Source organism: Microtus oregoni, unplaced genomic scaffold (genome assembly GCF_018167655.1).
Source record: "Microtus oregoni isolate MIOR12 unplaced genomic scaffold, Mior012 000024F_ref0000369, whole genome shotgun sequence".
Taxonomy (NCBI): domain Eukaryota; kingdom Metazoa; phylum Chordata; class Mammalia; order Rodentia; family Cricetidae; genus Microtus; species Microtus oregoni.
In genome coordinates this window covers 4471308-4484762 of record NW_024543083.1, presented here as the reverse complement: position 1 = coordinate 4484762, position 13455 = coordinate 4471308, and the positions used below count along the sequence as shown (strand labels likewise).

Here is a 13455-nt window from a genome sequence, read left to right as displayed (position 1 = left end):
TTTATTTTATTATGTCATGGTTTAATCACATAAAGTAATCAGGTTATTGAGAATAATCTTTGTGTTGTTGTTTAAATATGAAATGCCCCAGACAAACTCATGCATTGAAGGCTTGGTTTCCAGCTGGTAGACTTTAAGGAAGTGATTAGGTGCTCAGGGCTCTGGTCTATTCGCTGGAACAACTCCCTGATGGCTTCATAATCTAATCATATTGTTGGGGGATGTTGGAGACTCGGAGAGTAGGACCTTGTGGTTTTCCAGTCAATTATCCCTAACAGGCTCCAGTTTTCAATGAATGATTGGCCTCCGGCTGGTGCTCTTTCGGGATGTGAGGCTTAGCTGAAGGAAATGGGTTCCTGGGGGGTATGCCTTTGAAGGTTTGCTCTGGCTCCCTTCATCTTTATGTGTTTCCTGCCAATCACGAGGCAAACAGACTCCCCTTCCAAAAGTCCTGCCTCCTTGATGCTCCACACAACCAAAGATCTGGACTTGGCGTTGCCAGGAACCAAGAACTGACTGGCATCTCAGGATACTCAAGAGGGAACAAACCTCTCCCATCCCAAACTGTTTATTCAGGTAGTTTGTCATAGCAGGCGACAGACTGAATAACAAGCTCTAATTTTAGAACGACCCAAGGTGCTCAAATATCCCTGGCTTTGCTCCAGCCAAGACGTCCTCCTTCAGGGGAGATGCTAGCTCTGTGGGAAGGAGAGGAGGTCACGGGAGAGTTGAGAACTTACTGTGAGCAGACTTCCAGTCAGACCTGTGCCTTTAGTCTGTCCTCATGCTGACTCCCTGGGTCCTCCTGGGCCGCCATTTCTCTGGCCTTTTGGAAGTTCTATGGAGGAAATCAGATTGTCAGTATGCCCAAACTGACTTGCCTCCTGTTTTTTAGTATCTAAGAGTCTGTAACTATGAAAAATATTTCCCGTACTTTTTGTCGAGTAAGTCTTAGATTTTATTATTCTTTAATCTAGTCTCATTCTTGTAGAGTTTTGGAAAGAAGCAGAATCAAAATGCTTATTTTTAATCTACTATCTTTAAGTGTGCCAGCTGGTTTTTTAAAATATATGAAAGTGATTGCTATTCTAATTTTTACACTTAATAGTTATTTAAATTTACCAGCATCTTTTAAACAATCTTTTTGCATACTGTTGCTTCTTTTTTCTGTTAGTTCCCTCTGAGTTATTTTTTTTCTTCTTTAGTAGTTCTTTTTCTAAGAGACTACTGGTAAAAAAATATCTAAGTGTTTGGGTGTCTTTTAAAAAATTATAATTTTCCTTGACTTGTAAATGACATTTTTGCCTGAGTTTAGAAATTTGGGTCTCCAAATGTGTTTCTTCAGCACATGGAACATATTATCTCATTGTCTTCTAGCATTTATTTTGCTGATGAGGTTTTTTCCTTTCCATTTTTTTTTTAATAATAAAATCTGCTTACTCTCTTTCTTGGCTTAACATTTTCTCCTTAGTGCTTGTAGAATGCTGCCTTCCCAGATGTCACCAGGAAAACACAAGGCTCCGTTTATTCATTGTCACAGTGAGAGAAAATACCAACGTGGTAGACAGTGTCTCCACAAAGGCAGAACAAGGCCTGACTTACCGAGACTTTCAAATTTAGTTAAAGTGGATCGATGCAAGGACTTAATTAGAATCCCGTGGTCATCATGATATAATAGTGTAAGTTTTGTGGACGAAGGTAACCAAGGATGCGGAGATGAGACATTCGAAGAGTTGGACGTAAGCTGTAAATTGATGCTGTGTAGAGTTGTTGGGTCTTTGCTGAGTTCCTAGAATAAACAACGAAGCTATGGGACCGTTTGCCTCCCTGGTCAAGCCTCTGGGATTGTGAAGTCACACTACTGGGGACAGCAGACCTGTGGCGACATGTTAGCACACAGGCGGCCATGGGCTCTATTCTTCCCCTCTGATCATTCCTTATCCTGAGCTAAAGGAGAAACCATTAATATCCAGGTTATGATCCATCCAGATCTTTGCTCTAGTTGAGCTGTTGCGGCCGTATATCAAGTCCCCAGGGTCTAGCCTGGTGGCTCAGACCCAACCACACAGGTGGCTAAGGCAAGTTCAAAATTGCTTGAGCCCAGCGTGGGTAATTTCATAAGCCCTAGTCTCAAAAATAAGCATTTCTAAAAACCAGGGGGAAAGGCTGGGATTACAGTGGTAGAGAACTTGTCTGGCACACATGAGCCCCAGGCTTAATTTTCAGCACCTCAAAATCAAAAGAAAGTTCCTGAGAAATACGACTGACCCTCCAACGGTCTGGTGATACCTGATCCAACTTCCCATAGCATCCGAATGTCTCATTCTTGCTGTTGGACTCTCTGTTGCGTTGCTTTGTGTTTTCTGTTCCATAGCTGTGTGCTTCAGCACTTAACACCCTATAGATCACTCATCTGAACATGGCAACACAGGTAAACATACTAAGAGAAGAACCGTGGTTGGTTGAAGTCCACCTCCTCCACAGGAATCAAGTAAACTGAAATTAAATCAAAGCCTAGATCATATTGCTAATCTGAACAGACTACAAAACCAAATTTGGTGTTCCTAGCTGAGTTATCTGACTTTTCTTAAGACTGTGTTTGCCTCTTAGATTCTTTTTTGTCTTCCCAAGAGCGTGTTCCCATGGTCTGCAGGAACGTGAGTTCATACACTTCCCTTTTAAAAGCATTCCTTACGAAGGAAAGGAATCAAACCCAAGGCACTGCATGCTGTAGCATTGCCTGCCCAAGCCCTTGTGTGTGCCAGTGCAGAGTCCCACAGGTGGTGGGCATGAGCTAAGTAGGCACCTGCCTCCTAAGGTTTCTTTACCTTCCAGGACTCTTAGAAAGCATTTGGAGAGGAGCGAGAGCAAGCCATCATTCTCAAGGGAGTGAGATGGAGATTTTCAGAAGGGTCAAGGCTCACTTTTTCTTGTACTCGGTTATGTCATTTAGTAATCTCTTTTCCATAGCAGAGAAAGTAAGAGGCATAAACAGGCCCTAGGAGCAGTCGAGACTCTTCTGGAAGTGTCAATGGGTTGCCTACGTATCCTGTTCTTGTCCAGGTTACAAGAAATGCTGGGTGCTGAAGGTCTAAAAAATTGAAGGCCGCTGGTCTTCAGTTCACACTAGAAGGCCACATAGTCTGAGTTCTGATGTCAGGAACATATGATGGCAATTAGCTATGGCAGCAGGAACAAGGTGGGTGAACTCACCGGCAGCACTCAAAGGATGGAGAACATAAAGCAAAACCTTTTCCCTTGGGACATCCTAATAGCTGCATTGCAGGAGGAAAGGTCCACATTTAAGGTGGGTCTCCCATTTCAATTCATGCCATCAAGAAAATTCTTCACAAGATATGCCCAGGGGCTAAACTGAACTAAGTAAGCTCTCACAGCTGTGCCCAGGGCCTTGCCACTTGCCAAGCTGACAATCATTAATCACCACATCTGCCTTTACGGTTTCACTGTGGTGCTAATGAGTTTGCTGTCCATGAGAGTGGTTTGTCCATCCCCACTGCAGGGCTGCCATCCTGCTGCTTCTGAAAGAACTTATTTCCAGGTTTTAGGTAGTACAGTTGTTGCTTAGAAAAGGTGCTGAAGTCAGGGGTGTTCTTGCTTGTTGAGGAAAGACTGGGTATATCGCAGGAGTCTATAAAACATTTGACTTGGTCTTCTTATGAAAGTGTAGAGTCTAGACTTGGAGGTGGTAGATTCTGGTGCCTGTGTGCCAGCCAGTTATTAACTCATGCTCCAAGTCAGCAAGGTACAGAAGCAGTTATCTTATTATTTAAACCAATACCATTGGTCATAAAAGCCAAAGTCTCAAAGAATTTTGTAGCTTTGAATTTCATATTTCTGAGTATCCAAGTGTGACAGGCTTTGAAAAGATCTTTAATACCAGTCCCAGTAAAATGAGTGCCTCTGATACTGGAAAGACGGGCTGTAATTTTCCATGTTAAAAACACCATTTCAGGCAGGTTTTTTTTTTTTTTCACTCTCTCTCTCTCTGCAAATTTCTCTCTATCCTGTGTAGATTTTCTAAAGCTTTTGACACTAGCTCTCCACTAAGGGTGAGATAAGAGCTTAAAATCAAATATAAAGACTTTTCCTTGTTGAAGGAACAGTTTAATTTTAAGGCAATTGATCTTTGAGGGTTTCTGCCCATGCAGCGAGGCAGATTTGAGGGAGAGATTGGGGCAGATGAAAGCTAAAGAAGAGAGGGTGCCAGACGATGATAGGAGAAGAAAGGCTGTGGTTTGTGGTTGTGGTTTGGGAAAGTCTGAAAGAGGTGTGGCGTCAAGGATGTGGATCTTTGGTGAAGCGATTGCCTTGCGGGCAGAAAGGGCCTGGATGTGATGACATGAACTTGTAATTGTAGGCAGAGTGTGCAAGGGAGGCAGAGGCCAGAGGACCCCTGGGGCTCACTGACCATCCAGTCTAGCCTACTTTGCAAGTTCTAGGTCAGCGAGAGGCCCCATCTCAAAGTCAACCTGCAGAACAACACCCAAGGCTGTCCTCTGGCCTTCCACATATATCCACATAGATATACACACAAGAAAAAAATTTTAAAAAATAAGAGATTTTGTTTTATACTTTTTCTTTGAACTTTGGCTTGAGGAAAGGGTTTTGGACTCTGAGTTCCTTCTAGAACAATGTAGACCATTGAGTGCTAGGCATGTTTGCTGTCATGTATGTCTTATGTACTTTCCTGTCTACCATCCACAGCGTATCACATTATTTTAAATTCTCTTTCTTGAAGTTATTACATTTAAGAGGATGAGCATCCAAATTTGAGTCACGACATAAATACATGAAAGCCACAGAAATGAGCTCTGAGGAGCCTCACTCTGGCGGAAACAGTCCCTTGACCTCAGGGATGCACCGTCTCAACTGCGGCTTTGTCTCTTCAACACAGGAACTCTGTCCTTCTGGATGAGAAGTTCAAAAATTTCTAGAACTAGATTTTCAGAGTTGGAACAAGACACAGAGAGGCATTCTCCTTAAGGGTTTTATCACATAAGTGACTTGGAGCAAAATTTGTTCCCAGACTCTTGGTCTGGGAAGAAACTTAACTCAGAGGCAAGTCGGTAAGTCATTTTCTTAATTAGTAATTGATGGGGGAGGGCTCAGCCCTTCATGGATGGGACCATCCCTGGTGGGAGTCCTGGGCTCTATAAGAAAACAGGCAGAGCAAGCCATGGGGAGCAAGCCAGCAAGCAACATCCATTCATAGCCTCTGCATCCTCTCCTGCCTCCAGGTTCCTGCCCTGTCTGAGTACTTGTCCTGACATCTTTCAACAATGAACAATACTGTTGAAGTGTAAAGCCAAATAAACTTTTTCCTCCCCCAACTTGCTTTTTGGTCATGGTGTTTCATCTCAGCAAAAGAAACCCTAAGACAAGCAGTGAGGAAGACATTTAGGAAAAGCAATACCCACCTTGACTCAAAATGCTTAAGATCCTGGTGTTGACCCACAGAGAAGCAGGTGTTGGTGAACACCACTAAAAGACAAGCTTGTGAGAAAAAAAAAATGAAGATTAATTTCTTCAGGGAAAAGGAAGGGCACCGTGCACTGAACATGTAGAAGTGGCTTTCTGAATGAACCCCAAGATGCATACTCCTTATGGGAGAAGCACGGTTGGGACAGGTCATGACATGGACTTCAGAGTCTCGCCACCATCGTCGGAAGCTCGGCTCTGCCAATACCTAGCTGGTGATCTGGGCTTAGCCTCTCTATACTTCGGTCTCTTCCTTCACAAAATGCAGATGAAGATGCCTGCTGGTGAGTATAAAACTCACTAAGACAGGTGAAGCGCTTAGCATATGGCAAACGCTATTAATAGTAAGGGTGGCTGAGGATTGTTCTCTAGAGAGAGTGTACAGATGAGGAGAGCAGGCCCTGTCTGTGACTCATTAATTCTGTCTGGGAAGAGCAAGCAGCGTGAAGACCCTGCCTGAGAGGGCTTGCACAAGGCTTTGCCATTGGCCTGCCGGGCAGCAGCCCTGCCATGATGATGAGGCGGGGCTGCGGGGCTGCGCGGGGCTGTAAACGGGGGCGGGCTGTGTCGCTGCGGTGTGGCGGCTCCCACCGTTGCGTGAGACGGTGTCCCTGGGTGTCACCAGGGCGCACACCGATAGGAACCTGCTTCGATGTGCGTGTCATGGCTTAAAAATAGCTGCGATCCACCTGCGCGCCGGGGCGGCGGCGCAGCGGCGGGGAACCGCGCAGGAGTCATGGGCGCCGGACTGCGGGAGCCCGCAGGCCACCTCGGGATCTGAGACCCTAGCGACCAGGAGGTAGGGACGTGTGGGCGAGGGGACGGGGGTCGGAGAGGAACAGGGACATAGGGGCATTGCCACGCGTCTCGTTTCTCCTCAGTGCCTGACTGTCTGGATTGTCACAGGGCTAAGGCGACAGCCAGGAACCTGTTACTACCGCAACAGCAGATGCAGGGAGGGGGGCAGGGGCCAGAGCCTCTGGCGGCGGGTTAAAGGGACTGGAGAAGGCCCAGGGACTGAGCCAGGCTCCTACACATTAGGAGGAACAGACCCAGACCCGAGGAATGTTTCTCTCTGCTTCGGCTCTCCTCCCAGCTCCTCGCCTTTCATCATCACTAAGGAATCTATTCTGAGGAAGGTGGTTGTTGTTGTTGATGGTGGTGGTGAAGGGGAAGGGGGTGTCTTTGAGGCCCAGGAGGAGAGGTAGGTGGAGGGGGGGTAGAAGGGGTGTCGGTGGTGGTGGTGGTGGATGTGTCTACTCTAGTGCTAGATTTCTGTGCTATTTCTAACCCAGTCTTTGAAAACCTACCTGTTCCTGAACTCCTGAATATGCACTCATCCCTTACTAGGAGCAATCCCCCAGTCCTAGTTTGTGGTGTTTCCTGGGAGACTGGTGGCTCCTGACCCTGGGAGAAGAGAGAGAGAGGCCTGGCTGGGAGTGTGTGATGGGATCTCTGTATGGCCATGGGCCAAGATGGCTTCTTACTGCTGGACATTCAGTTGAGGTCCCTAAGGCAGATGGCAGCAAAGGGAATGGGAGGGAATTCAGCAGGTTAGCCCACCCTTGCAAAATGGCAAGACCACACCTGGAATTGAAGACTGGGGTCTCCTATAGATGTCAGGCTGGCCAAATGTCCTAGGGCAAGCCTCAAAGACAAGCTCTTTCGGGGGAGGCTCAGGCAGAAGCCCACTTTCCCGAGGGCCCTCTCTCTGCAGGTACTCTGAGACACACCTGCTAGGCCCCTCATGGCTGACACTGCTCCATGTAGTGTCCAGGACGAATTGACACCACCACCAACAAAGGTGACCATCCTGAGCCTTTCAGCTACCCCTGAGCCTGCGGGATCTCTTATCTCCCCCGCCCCATCATCTCCTGCTTGCTTCTCCCACTTGTACCCCACCCCCACCAGACACAGACACAAAGCTCCAACCCTGCTTTGACTCAGACTTCTCTCCTTAGAGATGAGGTTTAGCCAAAGGAGGGGCTCGCTCCTCCCACTCACAGGCTTGTATGCACAGCCTGAAGCCTTCTTCCAGCGGCTCTCAGTCAGCAAGGATTTTCCAAAAGTCCCTTTTCTTCTTTGTATCATTCCCTACTCTCGCCTTCCTGATAGCCTTCCCCGTGACAAGCTTGGCCACAGGCAGGGCAGGGATGGGTTAAGGTACTTCATCTCTCCGGCACACAGGAGACATGTCTGGCATATGTCATGGTCCCAGCTGCTGTTATCTTCCTGATAATTCTCTCTGGCTGGCTCTACTGCCGCTGCTTCCATCCCTATCCCCAGTTCCCTAGATGCTCTGCCTATAACCCCAGCCAGATGAGACCCAGATTTGGGCTGGCAAGTGTCCCGGCACTGTGTAGAAGCACCAAAGTGTCCAACGTATGTGTGTGTGTTTCTGGGTTTATTGGCTGTGGGGGTGGGGAGATGGAGGAGAAACAGCAGCTGGGCAACTCCTTCTCGTAAACAAGGACATGTGACTCCCACCTCCTTGGGTGACAGAGCCAGAGCTTAGTGGAGATACCCACAGCAGCTAGAGAAAGGAGGTATTTAAGCGCTTAGGCTAGCCTTGCCTTCTGCTGCTGAAGGGCCTACTCCTCCAGACCCAGCCCCATGGGAAGGAAAGGAAATAGCTTCTCTGGACTCACTCAAGTATACCCGACCCTCCTTTGCTTGCAGCATTAGCTTCCTGGTGACCGAGCCCACCATCCCTCAAGCCACAGCTCCTGCCACCTTGAAGATGTGTCCCGGCAACTGGCTCTGGGCCTCCATGACGTTTATGGCCCGCTTCTCCCGCAGCAGCTCAAGGTCCCCTGTTCGCACTCGAGGGAGCCTGGAGGAGATGTCCTCCGCTCACCATCCCTTCCTCAACGTCTTTGAGTTGGAGAGGCTCCTCTATACAGGCAAGACGGCCTGTAACCATGCCGACGAGGTCTGGCCAGGCCTCTACCTCGGAGACCAGTATGTAATGGGCGGCAGGAGGGACCAGGAGTGTGTGTGTGTGTGTGTGTGTGTGTGTGTGTGTGTGTGTGTGTGTGTGCAAAGGAGAAAGGTGGCAGGGGGACCAGGCCTGAGTGTGTACATATGCGTGTGTGCATGCGCGTGTGTGCTTGTGCATGTGTGTGTACAAGGAGAAAGGTGGCAGGCAGACACGGACTCACCTTGCCAGTTCCAGGTTGAAGAGTGAAGGGAGTAGGCATATGAACAAAGAGAAGAAGCTGGAGGGCTTGAGGGATTTGGGGGGCAGATTTATTAAAATACTCCACTCTAGACAGAGAAACTCTGTTAAGGAAATTATGGTACTCATGTAGAAAAGATCTCATATGAAGTGCCAACAGTATAGACCAGACAGGTTGTTCTGACCTTCCAGCTATTGGGGTGTGGCTCTGAGAAAAAGTAGTCACTAAGACAGAAACGGTAGACAGTAAACTGAAGAGGAGACCCAGGGAAGCAACCACAGTCCAGGGTCATGATTAGAGAGCCATCGAAGGGGGCGCACTCTCTAATATGTGAGCTTTTTCTTTTTAATGACACTTTATTAATCCTCCCGGTAGCTTTGTGAGCTGGGGGGTCCCTCTCCCTGGGTTAAAGAGGAGGAAAAGGGAGCTCTGAGAAGTTGTGACTGCACCAAGATCATCCAGGTTAGAAACAGGAGTGCCAACAGTTTATGGGTTGGGTTCGGTGGCCTTTCTAGATTGCTTGCCTAGGCTAGTATCTGACCAACTTGTCTGAGGGGTTTCTATCACTAAGCTGCTAGGGTATGGGCCAGTTGGTGTCTGAGGATGGCTATAGATCAGAGCACACAAGAGCCCTTGAGTAAGTAGCAAACAGAAGAGGTTTCTAGGGGTCCAGGAGAATATAAAGCAAACCCATATAATCTAGAGTTTATTAGTGATTTATTTATTCATCCATGCATTTATTTATTTGTGTGTTTTATGCATATGGGTGTTTCATCTGCATGTATGTCTGTCTGCACCCCAGTAGAAGGCGTTGGATCCAATGGAACCCCAATTATAGACAGTTGTGAGCTGCCATGTGGGAGCTGGAAATTGAACTCAGGACCTCAAGGAGAACAACCAGTGCTCTTAACCGCTGAGCCATCTTTCCAGACCCTGCATTTGTTTATTGGTTCTGGGAGCCAAATCTAGAGTATTGCACAAACTGGGTACACACGCTGCTATGAAATTACCCACATAGCCCTAGCTAAGGCCTGAAATAGGAGTTGGCCCCACAAATCCCTCCAGTTTCCAGACTCTGTCCACCGAGGACTTCTCTCTGCCTGGACACCCTGGTGGCAGGAAAATTACTTTCTTGAAGTGCTCTAACCTGGCTCCGCTAGCGTTCTCTCTTAATATGGTGCACTGTGCTCACTGTGAAACCTCAGCACTGGTTTCCCAGATCTTGAATTCTTTGACCCTGGCTCCATCCTTTAGAGGCTGAAGATAAGGAAAATTCCACTTCCTTGGAGCAGTCCCGGTATTTGATTACAGTCGTCTTGACCCCACCCGCTCAGACTCTTCTCTAGCCCAATCATTCCCAGACCTCTCAAACACTGCTCACAGGACATGACCCCAAGTCTGCCACCTTCCTCTGATCTAGGGCATTAGTGAGTACCATGAAGGTTTGTAGCCAACAACAGCATCTAGGCTGAAGTTTTCTGGCATCTTGGTTTCCCCATCCCCCCTCTAATGTCTGTTTAACACAGGGACATGGCCAACAACCGCCGTGAGCTCCGTCGCCTGGGCATCACCCATGTCCTCAATGCCTCACACAGCAGGTGGAGAGGCACCCCGGAGGCCTACGAGGGACTGGGCATCCGCTACCTGGGTGTCGAAGCCCATGACTCGCCAGCCTTTGACATGAGCATCCACTTTCAGACAGCTGCGGACTTCATCCATCGGGCACTGAGCCAGCCAGGAGGTAGGAGAAAATGCAGAAGGGGAGGGGGGAGCAATAGGTACTGTGTTCAGAAGCCCCAGGGTTCACGGATGGAGCAAGAACTTGGCAATGAGACCAACTGCTTAGGAACCGGAGCTAAGGAAAGAAAAATGTTCTCTCAATCATCCTTTTCGAGGTTGTTTTCAAAAGGGATGAGGGCCTCATTTAAGGTAGAAAGCTACTCCCGTATGCTGAGGTTATGAATGGTGTAGCTTTTACACTTTTGTTTAGAGCATGTCCTGAAACTAGCTCCTGTAGGCAAGGCTGGCCTCAAACTCACAGAGATCCGCCTGCCTCTGCCTCTGCCTCCGGAGTGCTGGGATTAAAGGCGTGCGCCACCACCGCCCAGCTAAAACTGGTTTTAAAATGCTTTAGCTATAGGTGGAGGGAGGCGGGACATTGGCCCTCTGTATTGCCAAATTCTACATTATTGGATTCAACCAACTACAGACTGAAAATATTTGGGGTGGACGTACATACAGAATGTGTTTAGACTTCTTTTTATTAGTCCATGGACAATATATCATAACAACTATCTACAGAGAATGAACATTACATTAGTGGACATAAAAATCCAGGACTCATCAAAAGTATACAAGAGGGCAGGGTGTATGCCATTGCTGTATCATTTGATATGCAGGAACTGAACATCCATGGGGGTTGGTGATGGGAAGGTTTTTCTGGGAATCTACCCATTCTGAATAGCAAGAGGCAACCATAGAGAGAGAGAGAAAATATAGTCAGTGGAGAAAAAGCAAGATAGAAGGGTGGGGAAGTAGGGTGTGATGCAGTGTGTTCATAGACCCAATTACTCCAGAGGCTGAGGCCCTATCTGAACGAAAGCTCAAGCTTTGTTTGGGCAACATACCAAGACCCAGCCTCAAATACCAAATATTCGAGCACCAAAAGAAGCATTAAGGAGGAACTGAGGGCATGACTCTGGTGGGAAAGAACTTGCCATACAGGGGCACTGTCTCCCAGCACTGGTGAGGAAAATCTTACAAGGCTCTTCAGGCTTGCTGGCCAGCCTGTCTAGCCTACTCTGCAAACTCCAGGTTCAGCAAGAGGGCACAGGTCAAAAAATAATAAGAAGAAGATGAGAACAGCTAAGGAAGATACCCAACATTGACTTCTGGCCTCCACAACACACTCATATCTGTACACACACACACACATATCTACCTTACACATGTACACAGAAGGAGGGTTGGGGAAGACCTCAGGCTAGATTCAACATGGATGGATTCCTCTTGATGCATCCAATGTCAGCGGAGTCCCTGCTCTGTTCAGAGCTCCGGTTTACATCAAGAATGAGACAGAACCGCTGAGCTCTGCTCAGGTTCACAAACACTAAACTTCAGAATTCCTTCTCCATCCTGGTCTGCCCAGGTCTCTCCCCTCTGCCAGGGACCTTCATTATTTGTTTGGAAGTGCTGGGGATCGAACCCCGGGCCTTGTTCATGCTAAGCACACACTCTGCTACTGAGTGTGTGTGAGTGTGTGTGTGTGTGTGTGTGTGTGTGTGTGCGTGTGTGTGGTGTGCACTCATTATGTGCCCTGGTGGATCTATGACAGTCAGGGAACAATGCTGTGGAGTCAGGTCTTTATGATCTTTACACAGGTTCTGGGACCAGAACTCAAATCATCAGGCTTGTATGTAAAATGTCCTTCCCTGCTGAGGCATCTCACCAGCCCAGGATCTACATTGTACGTCCCACTCATCCTCATCCATCCCCACCTCTGCGCGCCTTGGTTTACCCTCTTATGCTGACCTCTTCCCAAGCCTCCTCCAGGCCATCACTCAGCAGTCTCTCCCATGTCTCTTTGCCTCCTCTTCACAGGGAAGATCCTGGTACACTGTGCTGTGGGAGTGAGCAGATCGGCCACCCTGGTGCTGGCCTACCTCATGCTGTACCACCACTTCACCCTCGTGGAGGCCATCAAGAAAGTCAAGGACCACCGCGGCATCATCCCCAACCGGGGATTCTTGAGGCAGCTCCTAGCCCTGGACCGGAGGCTGCGGCAGGGTCTGGAGGCATGAGGGAAGGGAAATCGGGCCAGGTTCCTGGGTGGTTTCCTGGCTCCCAGCTGGGAAGAGGAGAGCCAGGTGGCAGGAGGTAGAAAGGCCAGACAACCCATCCTCCCCCAGTGGCAGGAGAGGGAAGGGCCCCCAGGCCACTGTCCTCATTGTGGAAGGGGATGGAGAGCCAGGTTGGGCAGTGTGGTAGGTGGAGACTGCTAACCCAGGAAGGAAACAGCTGGGCTGTAGGTAGAAGCTGGTTCTAGCTGGTTCTACGATTAGGGCAGCACCAGATTCCAGCAGGGTGGGCCCAGTGACTCAGAACCCCTTTTCTCTCATTGTGTGCAAGTGTTCCCCTCTCTCACATTCCAAACAAAGGGACCACTGCTGTGCAGTACCTGAGCAGTGTGGGGTCCCGGGGGTGTCAGCATGCAGCAGCAGGGATGTAAAGGAAGGTATACAGGTTGCAGAAAACAGTGGAGAAAGAGTCGGGGATGGGGTGGTGTGGAAGCCACAAAGCCAGCGGGAGAAACCTACAGGCGTGCAACTCCAGGAGGAGGAGGTGTGGGAGGGCTGACGGGACACCCCAGGGGAGCTGCTCAAGGTCAAAGGAGGGACACCGGTGAATGGCTGTGAGTCTTTAGGTGGTCATATTCTCACTGAAAATCATGTGTCTGGAGTAAAAATAAAGATCTGAAAAAGACGAGAGTGTTTTTCCATCATTAACAGTTTGACCCCTCTCTTCTGGGCACCCCAGTCTCACTTTCCCACTCATTAGCCCTCCACCAATTCTTGCCTAGCCCTATGAAATCTTGAAGTGCTATTCCTAACTTGTCCACAAGGGGACAGCAGAGGACTAAAATCTTGAGGTCGCAACAGCTTCTGGATGCTGCCCAGGAGAGATAGTTATCTTACATCTTCCAAGGGTATGTCCGTCTGTCCCCCTCGGGCTGATAAAACAACAGAATATCAATCTTAAATCAAGATCAGCCCTAAGT

The 13455-nt window shown here is 48.5% G+C and overlaps 1 protein-coding gene across 2 annotated transcripts; it reads left to right on the top strand.

Moving 5' to 3' along the window:
• The first annotated feature begins 5954 nt into the window (after positions 1-5954).
• Positions 5955-13156, top strand: Dusp26 (dual specificity phosphatase 26). 2 transcript variants are annotated; one of them, XM_041673513.1, is made up of 4 exons: positions 5955-6298; positions 8179-8460; positions 10205-10419; positions 12279-13156. In XM_041673513.1, the coding sequence occupies exons 2-4, from the start codon at positions 8240-8242 to the stop codon at positions 12476-12478; spliced, it is 636 nt and encodes a 211-aa protein (XP_041529447.1). In that variant the 5' UTR covers positions 5955-6298; positions 8179-8239; the 3' UTR covers positions 12479-13156. The 2 variants fall into 2 exon arrangements, with proteins under 2 accessions (XP_041529447.1, XP_041529449.1); XM_041673515.1 differs by lacking the exon at positions 5955-6298 and adding an exon at positions 6565-6703.
• The last annotated feature ends 299 nt before the right edge of the window (positions 13157-13455 follow it).